Raw genomic sequence first — 27,109 nt, 5'->3', positions numbered from 1 at the left:
CCTGGAGTCCAGCTGTGGGAGATTCCAGGGTTCTGGAGCTTCCAAACCCACAGTGAACCACAGGTCACGTGGAGCAGCCCGGACTCTGGGCGTCATGGGAAAGGCCCCGCCAGGCTGCCTTGAGGGGTGGGGACTGTGGGTCCTGCCCCCACCCAGCAGATGGCAGGCAGCCCGTGAGGGCTGGGTGGGAGGGGCCTGTGCTCCTGGGCCGTCCCCAGCCAGGACTGTCCCTCTCCACGTCACTGTTGAGGGGGCCAGGGTTCAGGACCCCTCTGTCCCGGCTCGAGAATCCAGCAGACACGGTATGGAAAACAGAGCAGTCTGTATTTTGCACGTCAATCTGTCGCTCAGAAAGCACATGTCTGCTCCAGAGCTGGGCCTAGAGCAGGTCGTAGAAGTAGTCCAGGCCCTGGCCCAGCTCCCAGATGGACACCCCGACACCCAGCTCCCTGGCCAGCGCCAGCCGCACCTGCAAGGACTACAGGCAGAGGGAGCATCAGCCTCCACCTCCCGTCATCACCACAGACCCCGGCACGCACCCAGGCCCGAGCCCCTCGTCCCAGCGCTGACCCCCACTGCCCACCGCAGCCTTGCTGAGGGCAAGGGTCGCCGTGGGAAGGGTCACGCCTGCTGCCCGCAAGCCCGGCGTCACAGCCAGTCCACACGTACCTTCAGAGTTGGGTAGAAGACGATGTGCCTCCCGCCGCGGCTCCTGCAAGAGGGAGCAGAACCGCCTGCCTCGCCGCCACCTCCCCCTCATTCTCCCAGTTCCTCCCCACCTTCCAGCTGAGCTCTCAGGGCCTCCAGTTGCAAAGGCCCCTCTGCGGGTCCTACTCTTCAGGCTGGGCTGGCCCTCGGGGCCAGAGGTCAAGCTCGTGGCCCGGGGACCCCTGGCCAGCCTGGGCATGTGCCTCGACTCTCACCCCAGGGCCTCCTCCTGGACACTCACTTCTTGTACTCGAAGAAGTGCTCAGCGGCCTGGCTGTCCCACACCATCCGGGGCCTGTGGTCCTTCAGAGTCTGGATGTACCTGGGGGAGGCCGGGGCTTGGGTGAGGGAGCTGCCCTGCCCACCCACCCGGCACCCCAGCCCCCCAGAGGCCTCGCTGACAGCCCCAACACCAGACAGAGCAACAGTGGCACAGTGGCGGTGGCTGTCATGGAAGGGGTGTGGCCACCCAGGGGCAGCAGGATTCTGGGGGCTGTTGTCCCTTGATGGTCTATGGAGTGCCAACAGCACACTGGGCTGCGTGGGAGAACCAGGTGTGCACCCTGGACACAAGGAAATCCCAGGAAAGACCATGGGACCGGCCTGGAATATTCGGCCTGGGGCAGCTGCAGGACGGGTGCCTCACACTGCAGCGTCCAGAGTCCTCGCTGCGGGGGCAGGGGGGAAAGACACCCAACAGAGGGCTCCTGAGATCAGAGCGGAAGCCCCGACAGCATCTTTAAGCTCTCTGCTGTGTTCCACGACCTGAGTTCAGTGCACGATTGCACCAAGGCACTGGTGTCCTGAGGAACCGCTCACTGGGTCATCTCTGCACCAGGCGCATCCGGAAGGGCAGAATGAGGGTGCCTGCACTCAGGCGAGGTGCCTGCTGGTGGATGGGGCAGGCCAGGCGCTCACAGGGACTGTGTGAGGCACCGCAGGAGAAGCAGCAACTTGTGCAATCGGGGGTGGCGCTTGGGGCACGCCACAGGCCTCAGAAGAGGAACAGGGCCTGGGGGAGCTCTTGGAGGCCCCCCAGGCCCCCACTCCAGCTTTCCGGGGACAGCAGGCCAGGGCAGGGCCTTCTGGGCCCTTCCAGGGCCTGGGCTGCCTTTGGCCTGCCCGCCTCGCTGTGGATACGGCTGCCCAAACCCTCAGCAGCCCCTCCTGACCACCAGGAGCCAATGGTTTGAAACACCGCCCCCCTTACCCCTGCAAAACACACAGAGATGACAGGTGGGATCCCAAGCTGCCTCAGGCCAGGAAGACTGGGGTCCAGCATACTCCATGTCTTTTTTTTTTTTTAAAGGAAGATTAGCCCTGAGCTAACATCTACTGCCAATCTTTTTTTTTTTGCTGAGGATGACTGGCCCTGAGCTAAACTCCGTGCCCATCTTCCTCTATTTTATATGTGGGACACCTGCCACAGCATGGCTTGCCAAGCTGTGCCATGTCCGCACCCTGGATCTGAACCAGTGAACCCTGGGCAGCCAAAGTGGAACATGCAAACTTAACCACTGCGCCACAGGGCCGGCCCACACTCCATGTCTTGTAAGGCACATTCAATATCTCTCTGTGGTCCTCCCTGGCAGGCAGCTGACGACTGGACACAACTGGTACCTGCTGTGGGACGGTGGTGTCCTGCAGCCCGAGGGAGGAGGCACAACCTGGGGCCTGTAGCCTGGGCTCCAAGGAGGGAGGAGAGGCGGCGGGTGGCTGTAGGGGCCCTGGTGCTCTGGGCTGTACTGCAAGACATCTGTGGGACCGTAGGGGATCAGGACTGGACAGAGGAGCAGGGCATCTGAGGAGGAGGTGGTGGTGGTGGTCGGCCATTTCAGGGGACGCAGATGCCCAGGAAGCACCAAGTGGCCCATACGGATCTGCTCCCCATGGGGTCTGGGCCAGGCACAGCTGTGACCTCCATCAACCAGCTCTAGCCATTGAAAATTATTGGATTATCCTTAATTAAAACACCACTCTAGGTGTCATTAATGTCATTTACACCTTTCGATCCAATGTCTCCTAAGTGGCTCTCTGAGAAGCTGGGATGGGCAGGGCAAGTGGGAGGAGGGAAGGCTGCGCTGAGGGGCAAGAGTGGGCACCCGACCCAGCCACCCCCTGAGCCCCCGGTCCCATCCCAGGGTCACGGGCAGATGCTGTAGGGTGGGGTGCCCCTGGGTCTATAGGGAGCTCTGGCCACATACCCCTTCTCTTGTGGGGGCCTCTGTGGTCACCCCTCAAAATCTGCTCCTTGCCAGAGGACGTGAGGCTGTGGTGGGGGCAGCCAAGGCTGGGGTCTCTGTCGAGGTCCAGCCACAACCCCTGAGAGCACCTGAGCCCTTCCCCCTGGAGGCCTCAGCCTGGTAGTGCCACGGTGGGGTGCACAAGACCCCATGTTCGCCCAAGTGCAGTCCTAGGAATCAGTGCAGTTCTGGGAATCGCCAAATGGTCCATGGAGATGCGGAGAGGCGAGAATGGGGTGTGAGCCCGGGGAGTGCAAACACCCCACCAGGTGGGTTGGCTCCAGGGGACAGCAGGGCCACAGGGAGCTGGGAGGCGACTACAACCCGAAATACGAGAGGCAGAGGAGAGCCCTGCGCACTGAGGACTGGGCGGGAAGAGGCCAGAGGGCCGAGGCTGGGAGGGGTGCAGAGAAAGCAGAAGGAAGACAGGAACGGAGGTGCTGACATCAGCGCTGAAGGAAGCCCGGAGAAGGAGGAAATAACGGAGAGAAAACGCTCAAGAAATAAGGGCTGGGCACTTTCCTAAACTAAAACAAAAGCCCACAGCCACATATCGTGTGATCCCATTTCTATGCAATGTCCAGACCAGACAGATGCACACAGAAGGCAGGGTAGTGTCACCAGGGCTGGGGAGTGTGGGGTAAAGGACACGGAGCTTCTTTCTGGGGTGATGGAATGTCCTGGGATTAGAGGTGGGGCCTGCACAACCCTGTGAATGCACTGAGTGCTCCTCAACTGTTCACTTTGAGATGGTATTACAGTATGTGAATTAGATCCCCTCAAAAAAGTTACACGGCCTCAGACCGAAAGATTCAAGGAACGCCACACGGAAATTATCAATGGAAACACACTGAGGGATTCGCAGACGTCAGAGACAAGGAGAACCGTCTACACATTTCTAGGGAGGGCAGATCAAGTGTGACCAAGGGAACCTCTTGGTTGGGGGTGGGGAGGGTCACCCCAGGGAGACCAGCTGAAAGCTTCTTTTGGAAAAAGGACTCCAACAGGAGAGAAAGTCAGGGTGTGCAGGCGCAGGGCTGGCCACAGCCCCGAGGAAGAACAGACATCAGGGAGGACAGAGCAGGACACGGGGGAATCCCAACCCAGAAGGAAACTCCAGCCCTGTTGGTTTCCGTCTCTGTCGGGGGTACCTGTGGTGTCCCTGCGCCCTGCGCTGTGACCCCCACAAATGAGAACTGACGTGCACACTCGCATGCGCCAGCTGAGCTGAGTCTAAGCCGCCCATGTACCCCGGGGGGAGAGGCCCACCAGCGCTGGACCACCACCCTAGACGGCACCTGCTTCCGAGGTGGCCTGACCCCCTGGGCTGGGCACCCAGTGGGGGGACACCTGCCCTGCTGGACAGAGCCCTGGCTGCCTGCCAAGAAGGACGGCTGTCACTCGGCACTAAGCACAGTGCAGCCCAGAGGAGGAGGCCATCGCGTGGGGCTGGGGGCAGGCCGCACCAGCACTTCTCGGATCTGCCCAAGGGTCTCCCGAGCAGCAGACCTAAACAAGAGGTTTCAGCCCAGCATTCCCGGATGTTCTGACACGTGCATGGAGCACAGCTCGGACTGAGTGTGCAAGGAGGCTGGTGAGGTGGCCCCAGAGCTCAGGGGGCCAAGTCTGAGGACTCCCTGGGGCCAGTGTTGACAGGGCAGGGAGCGAGAGCCTTTGTCCAGATAAGCTGCCCACACTGCCAGGCCAGAGGCCCAGAGAGGCACTTGAGCCGCTGGAGAGGCAGGCGCAGGGCTGGGTGACCCGCCCTCCCCCCAGCCCCTCAGCTGAACTACTTGGCCACCTCACCGCACCAGCTTCCAAACACATAGGGACAAGATGACATGGCCGCTGTGTGGGTGAGCACCCACAAAACCCATGCCCCAAGGACCCCACGGGGTGCCTGGCTAACAGGCCTTGCTGCTGCTTCATCCCCTCGGTGACTGAGTTCCCTCTGGGAGGCCCTGCTGTGGGGTGGGGGTGGGAACACAGCCCCTAGAGCAGATCCCTGGGGAGAGAGGATGAGCAGGTGGCTGTCCCAAGATTCCACCCAGGCTCCTCATAGAGCCCCTGGAAGTGCCCGAGTGTGCATGTGTGGGGCAAGGCCCAGGCACCACGTGGTCTGGCCAGTCTCACCCTTCTGGGTCAGCTGAGTACACTGTGACCAGCATGGGCTCCTCCTGGGCCTCAGTTTCTCTCTCTATATGGAGGGGTTTAACTGCAAGTGCACAGGGCCAGAACTTGTGGCCCACCGTCCCTGCCCTTCCTGTAGCCGGGGGCCCTTGGGAGGAAGCGCCAGACAGCCTTGCTAAGGAGCTAGGGCCTGGCACCTCACCTGCGAGTTCACTGCATGGGTGTCAGAAGGGACGCCCCTCCCACTGTCCACACAAAGGTGCGCCGAGGGGTGGGTGCAGCAGGCAGGTGGGCCTTCCAGACTCCTCCTCTGCCTTAGCCCACAAGGTGTCTCTGCAGACGCCCAGAGAGGTTGACAGGCGGGCTTCGGGAGTTGGGCTGCAGCCTCCACTGCAGGAGACCCAGGTGCACCCTGTCCCCGCTCTGCTGCCCTTAGTTTGGGCCTTGCCCCCAACTTCCCCTAAATGCTCCCTATTGTCCCCAAACCCCAGCCTGAGGGCTGAGTAGACACAAGAAGCACACCCCCGCCCTGCTCTCCACGGGCTGAGCCACTCCCACGGTGCCCTGCTGGGCAGAGGCCACAGAGGGGTCTGGAGAGAGCCTTGAATAACCCACCAAGACACGGACCTGTCAGACCCTGGCCTGTGACGGGGCCCGAGGGCGATGCGGGGGCAGCCTTTTCACCCATGCTCCTGGGACCAGCTGAGCACTCAAGAAAGGAGGAACGCTTCGGACATGCCCTACACTTGAGGGAGGGGGAGGGGACGCAGACCCACTGGAGGGGGAGTTAGGGGAGGGGAGACCAGCAGGTAAGTGAGGGGCCCATCTGCCCCAGCGGGTTCCCAAGAGTGCCAGGCACTGGGAGAGGCTGGGCTCAAACAGGGAGCGATGGGAAGTCTGGGTGTGCAGTCAACGACCAGGCGACCTGCCTCTGCCTCGCCCCCATACCCTGATATTGGGAGGGGTCCCCGCCAGCCCAGAATGCCCTAAACTCCTGCCGGCCAGCAGAGCAGAGGGCCCTGGTCCACGGGGATGCTGGACCCACATGCCCAGTGACCTCTGCTTGTTACTGTTCCTGCTGCAGCCTGAGCTGCCCACTGCTCCACCCTGACCCAGGGCCCCTTGGGCTGTGCCCTCCCCGCAGGTGGCTGGCCCTGACCTGGCTTCCCCAATGGCCCCTGCAGCATGCAGCCAGAGCTCTGTGTCCCCTTTGTGACAGTCTCCCGACCTGGGCCTGAAAGGGGAGCGTGGAAGGGGCAGGGTCTCCCTAGCGCAGGCCCACACAGTGAATCCAGGGGCGCCTGGCTGCCACCCTTCTGCGGGTGATGTGAGGAGGTGGCCCGATGCGAGACAGCAAACAGCGGCAGCAGAGGACACACCTGAGAAACGGTGCAGGGAGAGAGGAGCAGCTGGGCTCAGCCAAGGCACATGAGGAGCGGCTGGGCCCAGCCACCAGACCAGGACACTCGGAGGAGGGCCAGGAGAGGCCTCTAGATCAAAGACAGGACTGCGGAGTCAACACCCGGCAGAAGGAAAGGAAGGTCAAGGCTTGGAGACAGAGAGAAGGGCCAGAGCCACAGAGGGACACAGTGAGGCCACAGTTGTGGGGCCAGGGGCTGCTGCAGCCTCCAGCCCCCACCTTCCGGTCGGGAGTGAGATCCTGCAAGGGACTGCGATGCTGGCAGAGCAGCCCTGCCTGTGCAGTTCACCCAACAGCTCCCTGCCCATGGGGCTTCACAGACCCGCTGCCCCCGCATGGCCCTGGCCCAGTACTGCTGTCTGGGGCTGGCAGGTCACTGGGACGCAGGCTCACAGGGAAGCGTCCTTCCCTGAGCCTGTGTGCCTGTGACCCTAGGTGCTGTGACATTTGAGGAGACTCTGGAGCTGGGGGAGTAGGGCCTGCTGGGGCATGGCCTGCTCTTAGGGACCCTTGTGGCCGTGCTGCAGCTGGGGCTGGCTCTCGCTGGGTCCCCAGGAGGCCCCCTGGGCAGAGGCTCAGCCGCGTGGGGGGTGTGAGCCCTAAAAGTGCAGAAGGGGTGCCACCTGGATTGGTGCAGGGCTCTCATGGGCCTGGGCGAGGTCTCGGGAACATCCCGGCCACTAGGGGAGCAGGACAACCTCTTGGGATGAAGCTTTTGCAGCCACGGGGACCCACAGACCAGCACCCAGACTGGTGCCCTGGGGGCCATGTGTCTATGGGGGGGGGGTCCCTGGCCCCTCCTGGGGTGTTTCACAGCCACCCAGACTCCTCAAAGTTGGGGAGTACCCAGGTCACACACACAGGCCTGGCTGTGGTCACGATGGGTTCTGTGTGTTGTCCAGGGATGGCCAACAGAGACTGGGGGGATGGGAGGGAAATGCTGAACGCGCACAAATGGGCCCCGCAGACCAGGCCCCTGGGGCCCCTTGGCAGGCACAACGCTGGCCTGGCTGGTAGACGCCAGGAGACAACACACCACCGGCCTGAGGGAGCTGGCCTCCAGCCCCACCATGGGGTCCTGGCTCTGTCCGCAGCTGAGCAGATCGTGAGGCAGCTGATCCCCTACTGCCCCCAGAGGGGACCAGGGATTCCTGCCACAAAGGGTCTGGGTCTTAGCTGGAGAGGTCGAGAAGGAGAGGGCAGATAATCCTGGACAGGTCACCTGAGCTTTTGTCGGTGAGGGAGCTGGAGAGAGCCCGAGTGGCCATGGGCTCACCGGCACCCCACACATTGCCCGTCACCCGCACGGGGATCAGGGGCCATCACAACAGGTTCTCAGAAGCGACTGGCCGGGGTGCACGTCATGGTGAGCCATGGTTCTCGGGGAGCTGGACCTGAGTGAACATGCTCATCCCCTGCAGAGGCAGCCCTCCCCTCCCCCGCCAGACACAGGGGTCAATCCCCTAGGCTCTTCTGCCTGGCTCACCAGATCAAAGGGGTTCGACTCTGAGATGGGGGAGGGCTGCCCAGCTGTGGGGGAGCTCCTGACCCACACTTCCCAGGGTCCCCTGCACTCCACATGGTCCCATACCCGTGAGCACACATATCAACCCTGCTCTGCAAGCCGGGAGGACGATGGCCTGGAAGAAATAAGGCTGTGGGCAAAAGAAGTTTGCAACCCACAGGAGCCAGCTGGGGGCCCTGCCTGATGGGTTCCCCATGCCCGAGGCTCACTCTGGGGGCGGGCGGGCAGATGGTGGGCAGCAGGTGAGGGCAAAGGCGTGGGCTCTGGTCCAGGCTCCTGAGCAAGCTGGGGACTGGAGAGCAGACAAGTCCAGGAGGCAGGTGCCTGGCCCAGGGCGGGCATGTGTGGAGGGGTGCGGATGGGGCTGAGGGGTGTCCATGTTTTCCCTGGGCTACAGGGGGCAGCTGCAGCTCACAAGTAAGGTTTCAGTGAGGAAGACAGAAATTCAGTGCAAATGGCAGAAAATATGAGCAGAGTGAACCGCATCTGAGCTGAGGCTGATGTCACTTAAATCACCACAGCTCAGACAGACGAGCACAGGCGAGTGGCTGAAGAGCTCAGGGAAGAGGGCGAGGGGGACCGGATGGGGAGGACCCTGGGGCCCCAAACGGTGGCTCATATGACCTTGTGCACTGTGACTGAACACTGTGCTGAGCTCTCACGGCCTCCCTGGGTGGCAGGTCCACAAGAGGGGCCGAGTCGGGGGTCAGAAGGTATGGCCTCAGGGCCTGCTGTCCTGGGGAGAGCCAGCAGCCCAGTAGGCACTGCTCCCCCAGCTCAGATACTCAGCTGCCCTGGAAGGCAGGAGCACCATCCACTTGAGGAGGGGGCTCTGGGGGGCAGCCCCATACCATGGCCCTCCCCAGAGGCAGACACGACCCCCAGGCCAGCTTTGAAAGCCTCAGGCTGGTCAGTGCCCCCCTCTGTCGACTTGTCACAGGCCTGTGATCTCCACCTGGTCCCTCCCTCCTCTGCAGGACAGATACACTAGGCAAGACCAAGTGGGTGCACTGCCCGACCCACCACGTGCCCTTGAGGCGCATGAGCCCCAGCCCGCTACGTCAGCACTCTGCCTGCTCTGCCGGCTGGTTTTTATTCCTACCCCGAAGGAGGCCAGAATCTGCCCCCCACCAAGGTGAAGCACGGCGGCAGTGACCCCCAGCAGGACCAGGCAGGGCAGTGAGCACTGGTCCCTAACACATAGCCCAGCCACACCCCTGGGACCCAGATCTCCACCACCCTCTGCCCTCAGGCAGACACCAACAGTTACCAGTGAGGGGCACGTCTGGGAGGAGGCGGAGGGGCGGCTGGTAGTCTGTGAGGGGGATCTCTCGGCTAGGGGTGGCGACTGGGATAGGACACAGTCTTCCATCCCTGGCTGGGGACAACCAGAATCCCAATACATCAGAGTGTAGTCTGTGTGTATATGCATACAGGGGCACATGCACATATGTGCACCCACACATACACGTGTGTGCACACACACACCTTTGTAATTGAAATTCCTCACAACAGTTGGGGGCTGGGCACTGGTGGACAGTGGAGGCTGCGTGGTGCCTTTTGTCATCTGACCCACAAGCGGGACTAATGGCTGCCACAGCCCCACTTTAAAGCTACAATTCTTCACCCCCTCAGGTGGCGTTCAGATAAATTGTGTCCCCTCTAATTCCTATGTTGAAGTCCTGACTCCCAGAACTTCAGATGGGACTGTATTTGAAGAGAGGGTCTTTTAAGAGGTGATTAAGATAGAAGTCACTAGGGTGGGTCCTGATCCAATGTGACTGGGATCCTTATAAGAGGAAGAGATCAGGACACAGACATGCACAGAGGGACAACCATGTGAGGACACAGGGAGAAGACGGTGTCTACACGCCAAGGAGAGAGGCCTCAGGGGGAACCAACCCTGCGACACCTGGATCTCAGATGTCCAGCCTCGAGGAGTGGGAGACAGTCAACGTGTGCAGTTCAAGCCCCTGGCTGTGGTGTCTGTGCGGCAGTCTGAGCTGACTAAGATGGGGTGGTACCTCAAGGCCAACACCTCTGGCCTCCCAAGAGGCCTAGGCCAGCAGAGCTTGAGGCTAGAGCAGAGGTGGGGGTGGGGGCACTGGGTCCCTCTGGCTCCACACAGGCGGTCCTGGCTGGGTGACGCCTCCTCCAGAGCAGGAGAAAGCACCTCCCTATTCCTGGCCGACTGGTCAGCAGGCGCCACGGCCGGGCTCCCGGAAGACTGAGGGCTGGTGCTGGGAGCCCGAGCTTCAGATGAAACTCCACTCAACGCCTCCCTGAGACGGATGCCCCGTCAGGGACATGGGGAAAGATCAGTGGGCCACTAGCAAGGCTTCCAGAATCTCCCCAGGAATCCTGTGCCAGGGAAGGGCTGTGGTAGGGAGGGGCAGCACACAGAGCAGCCCTGACCAGAGGACAGACAGACCTAGGGAGCTGAGGGACACGGAGGCCGGGCACCAAGAGCCCCACTCCGCTGCAGGGAGGTGGGGTGTTGCCCTAGCAACTGGCCAGCACCATCTCAGCCCTGGGCTGCCCCAGAGCAACACCCCCAAGAGCTGAGGAGCTGCTCCCTGGCCTGCCTGGCCCGGCTCCACACCACTGTCCACACCACTTCCCCAGGCCCTTCTAAGCAGAGGGGCAGGCCCAGGTTCAGAGATGCAGAGCGTGCCCAGCGTCAGGGGCCAGGAGTGGAGTGGGCACCCCAGGACTGCACCGGACCTCTGACCCCAGCACCAGCTGTATGGACATGGGAGATGGTCCTGGCAGGAGCTCCACTTCTCCACCCCTGCCTCAGAGCAGGGCTGACCCTGACGTCCAACCCACAGAGTGGCCCAATCCAGGGGCAGCTGAGGTGAGGGGCTGTCTCAGCCCCTCATGGGTGTTCCTCCTGGTCCTGGTCCCTCCTGCCTGGGCTGATATGCTGTGTCCCTGGCAGCAAGCAGGCCTGAAGGTGACCCACAGAGATTGCCCTGAAAATGACGACAGAGCTGCTGCGTGCGTGCGCAGGCGTGCCCAGATTGTGGTCTCTGGACTCACGCCCCATCAACAGGACCAGGTTCTCGAGAAAAGCAGCCAGCTCACATGGCTTACATGAGAAGATTTTAGGAATGCCAAAACACCCAGCACGGCAAAATTCACAACGTCAAGCATCCAACCCAAGAGCACAGGATGGCAGAGGGCAGGCTGGACAGGACCATGGGAAGGAGAGCCAGCAGCCGACTAGACCCAGAACAGACCCGACGTGGGAGCAGCAGGCAAGAAAGCCAAGCAGCTGTTACAGCTGAGTGCACTGGCAGAGTTTAGGAGGGACACAGAAGACGAGAGACTACCCAAAACAAACTGCTGGATGTGAGAACTACAACACGTGAGAGGGAGAGGCACGAGAGAGGATCAGTGGCAGAGCAGACACGGCAAAGAAACGGTCAGTAAGCTTGAAGACAGCAACAAAAAGGGAACAAAAGAAAACAGAGAAAAACGTCTAAAAAAATAAAATGAGTGTCAGTGAGTGGGCAACAAATTGACTGACCTAATATACACGTATTTGTAGGTCTGGAAAGGGAAGAGAAAAAGGGAAGAACAGAAAAAATATTCGAAGAAATGGCTAAAATTTCCCCAAATTTGATAAAAAGTATAAACCCACAGATCCAAAAAGCTCAATGACAACCAGGTACAAGAAACATGAAGAAAACTACACGAAGGCACATGGTAATCAAACCACAGCGGGTGCTGGGGTAGCGCGTACAGAGCAACAGACATAACTACCACGAGTGGCTCGCAGAAGGACCGCAGCAGGGGGACGGTGGAGTGATGCTGTGAAAGTGCAGGAACAAAAGCTGCAGCCCAGAATTCCACACCCAGCAAAAACGTCTTCCAAAAAACCACGCAGAATAAGCTGAAAAGAATCCAACATGACCAGAACCACACAGCCAGAAACGTAAAGGGCGTCCTTCAGGCAGAAGGAAGAGACACCAGGGGGAAGTCTGGATGGATACCAGAATGCAGAGCCTCCGGAGCGGCAGTTTCATGGGGTCCTGGGTCAGGCCCACTGCCACTCTAGCTGGGAAAGTGGGCCACACACCTGCCGATGGGGGAAACTCGAGGGGTGCCCCCAGCTCAAAGGGCACTAGGACAGTCTCCCCCAACGTGAGAGGCTCAGAGAGGCTCCACTGCAGGTGCCTGGTGGGTAGGGTCAGACCCCACCAGGTCTTCTCCCTTGCTCCACCCAATCGCCTCCGGGAGACATGCAGACCCACCAGCACAAGGGCCTCGAGCGCGGGGCAGCACATGAAGCTGCCTGGTGCAGTGAGGAGTCCCCAGCTCACCTGGCCCCGATGACAGGCTCGCGGGCATCCCTGGAGGCCGCATAGTCCATGCCGTAGAAGTTGAGCCCCAGGAGGATCTTGCTCCGCCACTTGGACATGGGGTCCAGGACCTGGACGCAGGCTCGCACCCAAGACAGTGGCGCATTGGGGCCAGGCCTGCAGGGGTGAGGGAGGAGCAGGTTTCAGTGGCAGGCAGAGAGGCTTCAGGCCATCCACCTCAGGTGCCTAAGTTGGGGCAGGGGTCCACGCCCACAGTGGGAAGGAGAGGGCAGCACTCAGGCCTTCTGTGGTGCCTTCCTGCTGGACACCCGTGTCTGTATCTTCCTCTGTGGGGAGCAAAGCAGCTGAGGTGAAGGCCTGCGGTGGACAGAGGCAGCAGTGGGCAGCAGTGTGACACTGCCCACACCCAAGGCTCCCCACGGGGCAGTGACCCCTGCCCACAGGAGTACCTTCTCCTCAGCAACAAGGCAAGCCCAACGACAGTGGCCACCACGCAGTAGCCAGGGCCAGTGATGTGAGCGGATGCCCCAGGATGGCATTCCCACGGGGGCTGCCCACTGCCATGTGCCCCCAGAATGAACAGGCTGCTCAATGCGGGGCCCACTGTGGGCTTGGAAGAAAGGACCAAGCCCTCCACATCCCTGGAATCGAGAGCTGACAGCAGGCTGGTGGGAAGCCAGGTCTCCCCTCCCTGAGAGTCCAATGTTCAGGCCCCAGAGTGGGTGGGCATCTCTGCTCTGAGTCATGGAGTCCACGGGGCACCACGGCACCCACACTCACTGCTGTGCTGTAGGGTAGTCGTAGGTCATCAGGCTGAAGCCGTCCAGCACGGGGGCCAGCTGCTCAAACTCCTTGTGTGTGAACATGCCCAGCTGATCAGTCCTGCAACAAGACAAGCCCAGCTACTGTGGCCCATCTCACATGGCCCTGTTGGCCCCTTGGTCTGCCCTTCTCCAGCTGACACCTGGGCCCAACTGAGGCCAGAGCAAGCTGGCTGTGGGGGCTCCCAGCTCACACCCCTTCCTCCCTCCACTCTGGAGGACCTCAGATTACTCTCCCTGGAAAGCCACTCAGCACCCGGCTACAGGGGGCAGTCCCCAGCTTGGTCAGGGCCACACTCCAGGAGCAGCGGTGGGACTGCGAGGGCCAGTGGGCTGAGCCTGCTGTTGGAGGTCAGCAGAGGATCATCTCCTTTCCTGCCCCCTGTGCATCCAAGGGTGGGATCAGCCCAGCTCCAGGAGAGCCCTATCCCTACCAGTGGGAGCGGGTGCACCAGGCCAGCCTTACCCCATCTCAGCGGAGGCTCTGCTGCCCACACGGCAGTGGCAAGCACAGGCTGCCCTTCTTCCCAGGGTCTCGGGCTGGGGTGGGCAGGAGCCCAGGTGGCCCATCTGCCAGACACACCCTGTCCGCTGGCCTGCCTGTTCTGCCCGCAGCAGCCCCTAAGACTGCCACGTCCCTGGGGGGCCATCCAGTTCCCTGTCCACATGAGCGGAGACAGGACTCCTCTTCTCAGCCGGCAGCCTCAATCCTGGGGCAGGGGCATCCCACTGCTGGGACCTCAGAGCTGGTCACCTGTTCCACGGGACCCGGGCGACCCTGACACACCCCATCTCAAGGCTGCCTAGGCCAGACACCTTTGTGGGGAGCATCCAGGATGCCAGGCCCAGGCCCCCCCCAGACATCAGGCGCCTGTGGGACCTGAGGATAAGCAACACTAGCAGACAATGACCCCACGAACCCAAAGCCCGTCCCTGAGTGGGACAGGGCAAGAAGACTTGGTGACGGGCACCAGCCACAGCAGGGAGCTTGGGGATGTGTCTGGGTAGCAGACACTTCACTGGGCAGTGACAGCCACACTCCCCAATGGTCACACTTGAGACCAGCCCCCTAAAGTCCAACCCCCTAAAGTTGGCAGGAAGATGCCAGGCCCCAGCAGATGGTGTGTGCCTCCCTGGTTAGCCCCAGCAGAATGGAGATGGGCCACAGCTGGCAGCTCCGGCAGGGGCATGGCTGTGACCTTGAGCACAGGGCTCAAGGTGAGCATGGCCACGGGCCAGCAGAGAAAAGGCAGCCCTCCCCATACGCCTGCACACAGACCCCTCCTGGAACTCTTGTTCCCTGTGGTTAGTGCCCAGCCTGGCCTGGCCAAGGGGAAGGATGAGCCTAACTCCAGCCCTTGGTGTGGCTGGGAGGAGGTGCTGAGTAGCTCGTTTGTCGGTCGGGCTGCTGTTGGCAAGTGTGGGGAGCAGGAGAGTTGCCAACAGGACAGCTCCTGGGCACTGCCAGCAAGAGCCTCCAGAGAAACCACGGGGCTGGCTCCCCAGCTGCCAGGGAGCAGCCCAGGCCTATGCCTCGCAAAACGCACACAGGCTGGCCCAGGTGGCAGAGAGGGGCTGGCCCAGCCAGGCCCAGGGACCATTAGCAGTGCCTGGGCCCCTCGCCCTCAGTCCCAGCTGAACTGACCATGGTCCCTTCCCTCCAGGTATCCCCCTCAGCCCCTATGAGGAGGGAGCTTCCTCCCTTGGTCGCTGCAGGGTGAGGAGCAGGTGGTCCCTGCTCACACCGTCCACTTCTGGCCCAGGTGCCAGGAACTCAGGACAAAGATTCTCAGGCAGAGAGGGCGCCAGCCAGAAACCCACCCTTCCGGGGCAGGCCCAGATCGGCCCTTCCTGAGGGCAAGTAGAAGTGAGTCTAAAAGACTCAGTCTCTCAAATGTGGGGACTTACAACACGTCTTCAAATGTTCAGGTGCAGGGGCATGTGAGGACGTGCTGAGGCTGCTGACGCAGGTCCCAGAGCCCGGTGCCCACGCCTGCACGTGCTGCAGCACACCACCTGCCCAGATGGTCCTGGTGTTGACCGTGAAGAACCTCCCCTCTCCCAAGAGAGCACAGCACTTACCCGGGAGTGACAGCCGGTGGGATGACCAGGATGGCCAGCAGCCGGGCCTGGTGCAGCGCCTCTGCCACGTGGGTGAGCATGTGGATGAGGCCCCTGCACACAATGGAGAGGAGCGTCAGGGGTGGTCAGGAGTGGCTCGGCCGAGACATGCTGCAGGGCAGGTGCCTCTTCACAGGCACCTTCTGCTCTGGAGGCACGGGCTCCAGTGTGGCCCCAAAGAGAACAGCACAGACACTCAAGTACCACGGCAGCCCAGCAGATCCTGTGGGGGTCACCCCCTACTCCAATTGGGCCTGCCCAGAACCTGGCTGTCCCGTCTTTCCTCGTGCTCAGGGTCTTCTTGAAAGAAGGGTGGAGAGCAGAATGGGGAGTCTGTGCAGCACCCCATCACCTCTGGTTCCCCAGACACACAGCCTGGTAAGGGGGTGAAGGACCCCTGTGTGCTCAGCATGCTGACCTGCTGGCGGCTGGGTCAGCCCAGGCCATGAAACCCCAGAGGACACACTGAGGGCCGCAGAGCACCTCAACAGGTGCCTCATGACCAGAACAAAGGGGCAGCTCCACCACCTAGAATCTTGCGCTGAGGAGGGACCCTAACCTAGCGTCCCCAGGAGCCCAGCCTCCTCGTGTAGCAACCCCTGGCCTAGTGGACGCCTGGACACAGAGCTCTGCCTGCTTCGGTCCCAGGCAAGGGTTCAAGGAGGGGGGCACCCTCAATCCTGGGACAAATAGAAAGAACACCAGGGGGTGAGCACCAGGTGTGCCCCTCCACTCATGCCTGGACATGGGGGAGGAGTGTCTTAGTGGGCAGTGTACCACCACATGGGGGGACAGAGAGGGAGGTGGCATTACAGGCTCCTCTGGCCCCTAGAGGAATGGGAGAAGGCAGTGTCTCAGAGCCAGCCAGCGGGATGAAGACCAGCTCAGCTCCAGGCATAGCCTGGGAGCACCTGTCAGGACACCCCCAAGCTCCGCACGCCGCGGACAGCATGTGGGACACCAAGTGTGGGTGCTGATGAGCCTCAGCCCTGCACACGGCCATGCTGCTAGGTGGTCAGGTCTCGGGATGGCCCCGCACTCTGTGTGTCCACTCTGGCTGGGCCCCACCGTTGCTGTGCGTGGGAGGCCCTGGCCCAGTGACTGGCCCTCAGTCCTTCCCCACAGTCCCTCAGGAGCTGCCCCCAACTGGAGAGCAGGCAGTGAGCCCCCTGGTCCCGTGCGGTGCAGGTCAGACAGAGGGTCTGGGGCGCCAGGGACTCACACAAGCAAGATGGGTGGGGCTGTTCGGGCCATCCCTGCACAGCCAGGGTGGGAGCCAGTCTCCACCTCCAGGCCCTGCTCGGCTCCAGCTTGCGTCTGCAGAGCACAGGTGAGGGCAGGGTGGGGCCAGGTGCTCGGGCTCCTGAGCCCTGCTTCTCTGGGGAGGGGGCCAGGATGGGGCCTGGTGCAAGCAGACTGCTGGACCATAGCAGCTTCTCAGCGCCTCCTGATGGGGCCCAAGCCCAGTGGGAGAGATTTGGTGCCACAATGACTCCCCGCAAGGAGGTGGTTCTGGCTGTAGGCAGCCAAGTGTGCCCTCGGGGGAGCACACAGGCTTGAGGACGCCGGTCTCCCTCTCTAGGCTGGTGTCAGTTTTGCCAGGAACTGTCATACCATCTGTCGCCCTTAGCACCCGTCACTGTCACTTGCCTTCCTGGCTTTCAGGACTGTCCTGAGGATTGCATCTTTGTGAGAAGGGAGGGGTGTTACTGTGCCCCTGGGGCAGCACCCACCCAGCCAGGTGTCTGCTGGGACTGAGTTGCAGAGGCCAGGCTATGGTCACCAGTGTGCCCGGTGAGCAGGCCTGCCACACGCTGAGTAAGAAGACAGGAGATGGGGCCTCCCATCAGAGAGGGGAAACATGCCCACCCCCTTCAGCTGCTCAAGCTGCCTGCTCCTCTCCAGAGGACTTTTGTGGGAGGGAAGTCTGGGGGGAGTCCCCTAGGTGACGGCCACCTGCTCTTTAGCAATTGCCAACGGCCTTTCCAGGCTGACCTGGTGCTTCTGGAAGGAAACAGGGCCCTCCGACATCTACTCAGAAGCCTAATGGGTGACGGGTGGGGACGGGAGCAGCAGCCTTGTTAAATGTCCCAGTCACGCCTCGCCATGGCCAGGCCTGTCCTGGGAGGTGGCTTCTGGGCAAAAGTGTGCCTGAAACCATCTGCCAGGTTGGCTGGTGTCTCCCATGCTCCTCAGGATCCTGGACACTCTGGCCCCCTCCATACTCTACTTCATCTTTGCTGCGGCTCAGGTGACCTGCTGTCCCCTGCCGGCCCTCCCTGAGCCCCGAGAGTATGAAGCTGTCTCAAAAGAAGCTGCAGTAGCATCTGTCTCCTGCTCTCCCTTCTCAGAAGGTGCTGGAAACTCACCTCTGCAGGGCTGCTGCCACCCAGCAAGGTGGCAAATTCCCAAATAGGGTACCCCCCATCCCACTCTTCCTCCAGCCTCCTTCAGGACACCTGGGGTCAGGAAGAGCACAGAGCAACCCCACCCCAGAGACACTCAGAGACCACTCACACGTGTTTCTGGCTCAGCAGCTGGCTCCAGACCTCTACCACAAAGCCGTCAAAATGCTGGCTCTGAAAGGAACGGGAGCAGGGAGGAGGGTCTGAAGACCTAGGAGGGATGGGTGGGAAGGCAGACATGGACCCAGCCGCCTCCACCTACCCAGTGAGGTCACAGCCCGAAGGCCATGCTACAGGCCTAGAAGCCACTCTCTAAAGGGGGCAGTGAGGGGGTCCCCACAGGAGCCAGGAGTAGAGATGCTGGGGCTCTTGTGTGTCCTGTCCACTCATGTGCCTCCCCTAACTCCAAACTCTGGGGGCCTGAAGGGCTCCCCGACTCCTGCAGCCCAGTGCTGGCCAGCTGGGGCAGGTCCCCTCCCCGGAGGGCAGTGGGCTGCTGGGTGTTGCCCAAAGGAAGTCCCCCCAGCCCGGGGAACCCCTGCAGTCAAGAGGGTGCCCCATGCAGCCAGTGTCAGGCCCCACAGAGCACCAGGCCTCACCTTGGCGACCTGAACCATGGTCTTGCTGAGTTCTTCGATCTCGTCTTCACTGTCCATGACGTTCCGGAAGTCCTCATGAGTCCAGTCCTCAAACAGGAGCCGAGGGACTGGGGGGACAGACCCACACAGAGACCATGACCCTCCTGTGCTCGGCCCTGGCCCCTGGCCTGCAGAGCGGTGACCATACAGGCAGGCATCCAGCGTGGCTGTCTCAGCACCACATGGCCTCGAAAGGGAGGGGTACCAGGGATGTTGGGGAAGGACAAAGATGCTGACCCCTTTCCCTTTTCACACACCAGGTGTGAGTGCCCCGACCCCAGCTCAGCCAGCTCCTCGCTGCCCGGCTCCTGTAGACCACCCTCCATTTTGATCTGACCCGAGGGCTCCCTGTTGCCTCCAACTGCAAGTTCCCACCCAGCCCCTACCCCCATGCTCCTGCTCAGCTGTCACCTGCTCCCAAACCTCCCTCACTCCACTCCCCAGACCCTGCTGATCCCACCACACTTTGGGACGGTGTCCCTCCCTCACCAGCTGTGAGCTCCAGGACAGAGACCTCGATAAATGCTCATTGAGTGAATGAAGAAGAAATGGGAGGACAAGTCCACAGGTGTAGAAGGCGCTGGCTGTGGTGGGCTGAGCCCAGGTGTGGGGGGCGGGGCACAGGACCCCAGCTGGACCAAGGGCCGTGAATGCCAGGCTGAGGATGGGTTCATTTCTGAGCAGTCAGGGGAGTGACCGATGTGCTGGGCAGCACAGCCTGTATTACCAGGCACAGATGAAGACCTCAGGGGCCATTCACCCACCCACAGGGAGGTCACACCAGCCAGGTCCTCCACCCCACAGCATGTGGCCTAAGGGCTGGCTGCCCTGACTGCCCAGGCCCCCTGGACTCACCTATGCGGAGGCCCTTGGCCTGCTTCCGGACCGCCCGCATCCACCCTGTGGGATGTGGAGAGGACAGTCAATGAAGGGACACAGCCCCTCACTCATGAGAAGACCCTGCTCACCTCCAAGGAGGAAAATGCAGGGACCACGCAATGGGGGTGCAGAGGTGGACTGAGGGAGAGAATCCACAGGTCCTGTGCCCAGCTCCTCCTGACCCCGCCCCCCTCCTCCTGACCCCACCTCTTCTTCCTGACCTGGCCCCCCTGCTGAGTCCATCCCCTTCTTCCTGACCTCCCACCTCCTCCTCCTACAGAGCAGCCAGTGTGGCTCAGACCCTATGGCCAGCAGGGCACAAGTGGTTGCATCTGGGGTCACCACTCCAAGGCATCTGGGACTGTTTCCCAGGGTTAAGGGGTATCCAGAGGGCCAGGCCCCAAAGCTTCCCAGTCCTCTGACACACTGCCCTCCTGAGACTAGGGAAGTGCTCTAGGTCTCAGAACTCCATAACTAGCTAACACATCCTCTCTCTGAACCCAAAAGGGGGATGGCTGTGTAAACTCAGGTGCATGCCCACAGAAAATGGCTGTCAGAGTGTCCAGGCCCTGGTCCCCTCCCGGACTCCCCTTCCCTGGACACCTCCTCCTGGACACATGTGCAAACTGCCAAGGGGGATGGGGGTGTGGATCAACACCAGGTGGTCATCACACTCACATACATACACTCAGATATACAAAGACACTCACATGTGTTCATGCTAACATACAGATTCACACTCATTCTCACAAACACATGTTCATACTCACATAAATATACCCACATTCTCTCTGATACACACACTCTTATCCTCACTCAGATACACACACTCACAGACGTGCACTCACACCCTTCTGGGCCCTCGGGATGAGCACAGGCGAGCAGCAAGGTAAGAACCTTGGTCCACGTCATGGAGGCCCGTGACCTCGAACATCTCGCGTCCACGCCTCTTCAGCTGTAGCCACACAGGTGAGATCTGCGTAAACTTGCCCCCGAAGACCTTGGCGACATCGTAGCCGTGGCTATTCCACTGGCAGAGGATGGAGAACAGGTGAGCCCCTGGCAGCTGCACCGCAGGGAGCAAGCCCCCAGAGGACCCCCAGCATGATTCTTGCTGCTTCTCTGGGAGGCATCTCTCCCGCTGCACCTCCACAGTGGGGCCCAAGGAGGTGAGAACACAGACCCCAGTGACTGCTTTGCCCTTGGGACCTCCCTGTCCACCCCAGGGCCCAGCTTACTGGAGTGACGTAGCCCAGGACGTCCCCAGGAAAGTGCCTCTCCCGGGCCTTTGCCGAGCAGTAGCTGCGATGCTCAAGAACCACATCCTCGGCTCTGAGGTCTGTCACCACCAGACCCCGATCTTGGACGGGCTTATCTGAAAACTGAGTCTGAAATAAAAGCAACAGGGTGAAAGCCATCAGTGTCCACGTCCTTAGACAGAATGCAGAACCCCAGGAACAGCAGCGGTGCTCTCTGTTCAGCCAGGGACTGTGTCTGGGATCAACATGGTGCTGCTGACCGGGAGACTGCAGGGAAAGGCCCACCCCTGAGGAGCTGACAATCCCCGAAGACTCACTCTGCCTTCCTAGGCCATCCCAGAAAAGCAGCACAAAGACAAGGTGCAAACACAGCACGGCTCTCGTCTGATTTGCCCAACTGCCATGGATATTACAGAACGCAATGAGGTAGGAGGAGAGTGCAGGTGTCAAAAGAAGCAGAAGGCAGGGTAAGGACCGAAACCTAGACGTTGCCACAGATGATGGGCCCAGTGGGGGCAGGTGCACCCTCAGGTCCCAGCGCCAGAAGCTGCTCCCTCTGATGCCATCCAGCCAGAGCCCTAGGGTCGGACAGGCAGGCCACGAGAATGCCCCAGGCTCCCAGCTCCGTGGCCGCATCAAAGGCCTTGGCACATGGCCCCAGAGGGCAGAAAGAAGGCACGATGGGTCAGTCAGTCCCCAGACCACTCCTACCTTCTCTAGCAGTGTCTTGGAGGCAGCCTTTTTGGCATCTGACTTTGACAGGGTAGTGTGAACAGAGCTGCAGGCCAGAGCAAGCCAGAGTGTGCTGAGCAGCGCTCTCATGGTAGGCAGGTCACAGCCGAGTCCAACCTCAGGTTCCAGGGGGCTGCAGAGATAGAGAGCATGGAGACCACCAGCAGTGTGGGAAGTCCCCTCTGCTGATTGGAGCACTCGGCCTAACAGGGCCTGGGTCCTTGTGGCACTGAGCTGGGCACTGGCCCCAGGACAGAGCCTTGCCCTGGGCCAGCCCCAACGGCTGGAGTCCAGCTTCCAGCACTGCTGGGCTCCTGGTTCCTCTCACACCCAGAAAGGGGCTTCCTTGTTGCCAGCCAGAGAGCCCTCCCCCACTGCCTAAGTGGCACCCTGACAGCTGGCCATACAGGAAAATGTTGGCTCCCCACTTCCCTCTCAAACCCAAAGAAATCACGGCCACTGCAGAACTTAAGTGCAAAATAACAGAGCCACAGGAAGAACTAGAGGAAAACATGAGTACCTGTTTATGTAAACTCAGGGTGGGGAAGGCTTTTCCAACTATATTAGCAATGGTAGAGATTATGAAAGAAAACGCCAATAGTTTACCACATAAAAACGTAGAGCTTTCATTTAAGAAACAAAAGCACAAACAAAATAATAAACCAGAAAACAAATGCTTAGAACATTTTAGACAACGAATTTCCATGAATTATCTATCCATAACATGCAAAGAACTCTTACAAATTGAGAATAAAAAAAACTCCAATAAAAAAGGCCCTGCTACAGGGGCTGGTCCCGTGGCCAAGTGGTTAAGTTCACCCGCTCTGTTTCAGCAGCCCAGGGTTTCACCAGTTCAGATCCTGGGTGCGGATATGGCACCGCTCATCACGCCATGTTGAGGCGGCATCCCACGTGCCACAACTAGAAGGACCCACAACTAAAAAAATACACAACTATATACTAAGGGGATTTGGGGAGAAAAAGCAGAAAAAAAAAAAAAAGGAAAACTGGCAACAGTTGTTAGCTCAGGTGCCAAACTAAAAAAAAAAAAAAAAAAAAAAAAAAAGCCCTGCTACAAAAATAAAGGTTGCGAAGAGGCGTAATACACAGAGATACCTCTTAATACAGAGATACCTTAGCCCCAGAATCAGCACTTCTGCTTCACTAGTAATCAGAGGACTGGACACTGAAATAAGACAGCCCTTCCACCCATTGTTTGCCAGGACTAAAGATAACGATACTATCATGAGAACTGGGGCCAGCAGCACCTCTCCTGAGCCATTCCTGGGAGTTCAAGTTGGGGAAACCTTTTTGGATGAAAATCTGGTCATGAATATTATACTTTCCCACACTTTTCTTTTCTTTCACAAATTCCGCTTTGGGAAACTTCCCACCTACAAGGAAAACACATGAGGATGTTCACTGAAGTGCTGTTTAAACACAGAATAACCTGCACTTCCATATGCTGGAATGTGGACAGGCACTGTGATGCTTGTGACTCGTGCAAACATCACAAGATGTACATACATAGCATGATCCCATCTTTATTTAAATACTCTATGTGTACACCCACAGAAAAAAGTACGATGGGGGACACTGACAGCACATAAGCAGCTGCCTGTCTGCTGTTTGACTTTCTCTGTATCTTCTGGTTTTCCTGTACTGGACTTTTATTAGTTGCACAGTTCATTTTTAGGTCCCGGACCTCCCACCCCCCGCCCCAGCAATTCTGTCTCCTTGTGTTTCACCCTCAGGGCAGCTAAGGCACAAGCAGGCCCAGCTTTAAGATGCACAGGTGTGAAAACCATGCTGGTCAACAATCTCAGGGCCCAGGCAGCGTACTGCCTCCAGACCAGCCAAGGGCCTGCTTGGCAGCAGAGCCAGAGAAGACCCTGCAGGCACCTGGGGACTGGAGGCTGGCCAGGCCCCTTGCCCTGCAGGTAAGTGTGCATTCCCCCGGGGACACCAGAGGCCTGGGCAGGCATGTTGTGCCCTGTCAGGAACTGGCAGAGCCAGGCCCTTCATGGTGCCTGCCCCTCCACCCCGACAACCTCCAGGCCAGGAGCCTGTTTTCAGTCCCTGAAACCCTCCTCTTGACCTGCTTCCCTTTGCAGAGTGGCACAGGCTGCCCCATTTTTGGCTGTCACTTCCCTGTGCAAGATAGGTGCTGCTGATGTAGACTAGGGGGGCCTGGGCTGCCTCAGGCAGCAAGTGCCTAGGTTGTGGCACCTGACAGATCCACAGCACACCTGTGTGGGATTGGGGGAGACCAGGGCCTGGGCGTGAGCAGCCCTGCAGCTTCCTCCCCATGAGGCAGGGAGGCACAAAGGACCTGACTGGGCCCTGGGGCTTCGGAGGAGGACGTAAGGGACAGGCCTGTGCACCAAGCTGCTGGCAAAGGCAACTCCAAGGGGACTGTGGGGGAGGGATAAGAAGACCCACACCCAGATCTCTACCCTCTGCCCTCTCCCCTCCCCACCCCACCAACCCCTCACCTCAGGGTACACTTTCCAGCATCGGAATCAAGGACAGCAGCCTCTGCTACCCCAGCCCAGCCCCGCCATCTCACCACCACAGCTGTGAGACTTGGCCTCCCTCGGCCATAGCACTGGGGCTGAGAAGGGCTCTCGGGGAGGGGGCTCCAGCCGTGGGAGGGGCAGGTGGCCCAGAATCACCCAGAACTTGCCTGGCCAGGCTGAGACTGCGGCTGCCAAGTGGTGAGGGGCCCCCTCTGAGCAGCCTGGCCACCACAAGGCCAGAAAGACACCTGAACAAATGTGCTTCCAGAATGAGGGGCTGCTTCTAGACCCAAATGCATGTGGGGGTACAACTGCACCTGCTGGCAGGAGCCACAGGGAAGAGGGGAAGGTCCCACTCTGCTGGGCACCCCATTTTTGATTCCAGCCCCCTCAGGCCCCCTCCATGACTGCAGGCTCCTCCTCTGCTCTGGGGCAGAGGGGTAAGAAACCAAACAGCATGGTCCTCCAGAAGCACCCAGCAGTAACCTGGGGGCACGCCCCAGCACCCCTCCTGCCCTCTGTTGACAGCCTGCTGTCCTGCACCCGGGCGGCAGGGCGACCACCCACTCACCAGGAGACCCTCTGCCCATGACCTGCCTGACCCCTGACCTGTGATTTCACCCCATGGGGAAGGATGGAAGAGGAAAGGGTGGAGATGGGGCTGATCTGGAGGAAGACAGGCCCTGCCAGCTTCTTGCCCGATGGAGGGAGCGATGGAAGGAGAACCAGACTGAGCGCCAGGCCTGGGCCAGCACTGCCACTGCCTGCCTGTGCCCGGTGGGTCAGCTCTGGGAGGAGGCACAGCAGCAGCAGGAAGCAGCACTTGGACGTGGGCCGCTCTCTGACCAGACATGGAACTTTCCAGACTGACTCCCAGACACTTCGTGGTGGGGACCCTGTGTGTGAGCTGCAGGACGTGTGGGGCGCCCAAGCTGCAGCAAGGCCCTTGTCTGGGCACCTCCCATGGCTCCCACTGTGCATCGTGCACTTCGGTGAGGTGTCCACCCTGCCATCCTGCCCACAGGCCCTTCACAGAGCCGACTTCTGGGCTCAAAACGTGCTTCTTCTCCACACACTGATGACGTCCTTTGGGCAGAACCGGCCCTGCAGAGGGAATGCAGTGTGTAGTGACCAGCTCACACCTGCGGTCACCTGGAAGGGTCATGACAAATGCAACCCAGAGAGCCTTTGGAGGTGGGATCTCGGACCTGCTCCGTAACAGCCCCGCTGTGCCCGGGGCTCCAAGCTCCCAGGACTGTTTCAGCAGCGTGTTAACCACTGGACAGCAGGTCACAGCAGTGACTTCCTCATGTTTCCTATCGAGAACACAATAAGAGTTTGTCACGGCCCAGTACATACGTGCATGTCACGTGTGTGTGTGTGTGTGCATGTGTCATACGTGTGTGCAGAGTGCAGCAGCTGGTCAGAGATGACCCTGCTCTGGGATGCGCTCTGACTGATTCTTTTCTCTTTCATTTTTCAGAAACCGGTTTTTCCCCATCAACTGGGTCTCACGATGCAGTGATGTGCAATTCGAGAGATGCTGACCGTCGTGCCCTGAGTGTCTGCCACCAACGCCTGGCTGGACTCGGGCGGGCTTTCACTAACCCAACGCTGCTGTTCCCCCAGCAAGTGTATCGGTCAGTCACCCGCGTTCCCGTCTTCGAGCACAAGTTCTGGAGCCAACTGCGTTCCTGCGGTGAGGCGAGGGTGAGGCGAGGGCACGCGGGCTCTCGGAGGTGAAGGCGCATAAGAGGCAGGACGACCACAGCCCCAGGCGACGTTTATTGACCACGCGCAGCGTCAGGCCCCGTGTGAACCAGTCCTCTCCGCGGCCCCGGGACAGGGACCGGCGCTCCTCCCACGCACAGACGGGAAACAGGGCAGCGCCCCGCTCCGCCTCGCCCAGCTCAGCCCCCAAGCCGGGGCGCTCGCTCGCTCGGCCTCTCATTCCCGCACGCTCTCGTCTACGCTGGTCCACGCGGCTCCGCCCCGCCGCCCCGCACACTCTCTCAGTCCCACCGCGCAGCACCCGCGCCCTCTCAGCCGCCCTCACACCCCCTCCACCTGACACCTGCCCGCACACACCCTCCCTCTCTCACACCAGTCTCCCTCACACCCCCTCCCTCCTCACACCCTTTCCTCACACACCCTCCCTCTCACATCCCCCTGCTCTCCTTCACACACCTCCTCACACCCCCTCTCCCTCACACACTCCCTCTCACACCCCCGTCCCTCACGCACCCCCTCCCTCTCACACCCTCCTCCACATCCCCTCCCTCCTCACACCCTCTTCCTCACACACCCCTGCTCTCCTTCACACACCTCCTCACACCCCCACCCTCTCACGCTCCCTCTCCCTCACACACCTCCTCACGCTCCCTCTCTCCCACACCGCCTCCCTCTCTCACACTCGCTCTCCCTCACACCCCCCTCTCTCACGCGCTCTCTCTTGCACACATGGCTCTCCCTCACATCCCCTCTCTCTCTCACACCCGCTCTCCCTCAGCGCCCGCTCCCTCACACCCCTGCCCTCTCACACACGCTCCCTCAGCGCCCGCTCCCTCACACCCCTGCCCTCTCACACACGCTCTCCCTCAGCATCCGCTCTCCTCACGCATCCGCTCCCTCTCACTCCCGCTCTCTCACACACACCAGCTGCCCCTTGCACCGCGCCCGCCGCGCGCCCTCTTCGCGGAAGGGAACTGAGGCGGTGCGAGGAGAAGCAGGCGCCGGGACGCGAGGCCCTCACGCCACCCGGGCCGGCAGCCGCGGGGCTCACCTTCATGTCCCGGAGGCCGGCCGGACCACTCTTGCGCGGGGCGGGAAGACGCTTGCGAACGCCGCCGGAGGTCCCGCCCAAAGACATCCGCGCGCTGCGGCCGCGCCACGCCAACTTCCGCCGCGCCGCCGCGCACGGCACGCTGGGGCGGGGCCGAGGGAGGAGCCTGGTCCACGGACTGGGGCGGGGGTGGGGAGAGGTGGGGCCTGGACGGGGTGGGCGGGGCCGAGCGGGGGCGTGGACGAGGGCGGGGCCTTGCGCCGGGGGCTTGGCCATGGTCGGGCAGGAGGGTCCAGGGCGGCGGGCGCGAAGGAGCGGGAGGCAGGGGTTCGCGGAGCCGGGCCCTCGGCGGTCCGGTGGGCTCCCGGTGCGTCCATGTGGTGAGCGCCCCCGTGACGGGCGCTCCGGGGAGCCCGACGCCCTCGCTCGGGAGCCGGTGCGGGGACCGGGCTCCGGGGGCGCCGCGGTCCCCCTCGAGGGCGCCGCAGCGGGGCCGGGACGCACGCCCCTCGCCCCGCGGCGCACGCGCTCTCTGGAAGGCCCGGGGCCCTGCGCGACGTCTGCGCTGCGGCCACGTGGGTGACCACCAGGGGGCGCCA

The 27,109-nt window shown here is 61.0% G+C and overlaps 1 protein-coding gene across 3 annotated transcripts; it reads right to left on the bottom strand.

Moving 5' to 3' along the window:
• Nucleotides 1–305: 305 nt before the first annotated feature.
• On the bottom strand, nucleotides 306–26,614 carry CHID1 (chitinase domain containing 1). 3 transcript variants are annotated; one of them, XR_006885839.1, is made up of 14 exons: nucleotides 24,937–25,043; nucleotides 21,189–21,342; nucleotides 20,457–20,606; nucleotides 20,116–20,248; nucleotides 19,195–19,239; nucleotides 18,301–18,407; nucleotides 17,814–17,875; nucleotides 15,258–15,350; nucleotides 13,135–13,236; nucleotides 12,355–12,510; nucleotides 2,329–2,464; nucleotides 950–1,030; nucleotides 670–712; nucleotides 306–478 (listed from the first exon to the last, which is right to left on the bottom strand). XR_006885839.1 is itself a non-coding variant. In XM_046644393.1 (13 exons), the coding sequence occupies exons 2-13, from the start codon at nucleotides 21,297–21,299 to the stop codon at nucleotides 380–382; spliced, it is 1,182 nt and encodes a 393-aa protein (XP_046500349.1). In that variant the 5' UTR covers nucleotides 21,300–21,342; nucleotides 26,511–26,614; the 3' UTR covers nucleotides 306–379. The 3 variants fall into 3 exon arrangements, 2 of the variants coding, with proteins under 2 accessions (XP_046500349.1, XP_046500348.1); XM_046644393.1 differs by lacking the exons at nucleotides 2,329–2,464; nucleotides 24,937–25,043 and adding an exon at nucleotides 26,511–26,614; XM_046644392.1 differs by lacking the exon at nucleotides 2,329–2,464 and having other exon boundaries at nucleotides 24,937–25,040.
• Between the last annotated feature and the right edge of the window lie 495 nt (nucleotides 26,615–27,109).

Source organism: Equus quagga, chromosome 17 (genome assembly GCF_021613505.1).
Source record: "Equus quagga isolate Etosha38 chromosome 17, UCLA_HA_Equagga_1.0, whole genome shotgun sequence".
In the NCBI taxonomy this organism is placed as follows: Eukaryota; Metazoa; Chordata; class Mammalia; order Perissodactyla; family Equidae; genus Equus; species Equus quagga.
This window is presented reverse-complemented; position numbering and strand designations above follow the sequence as displayed.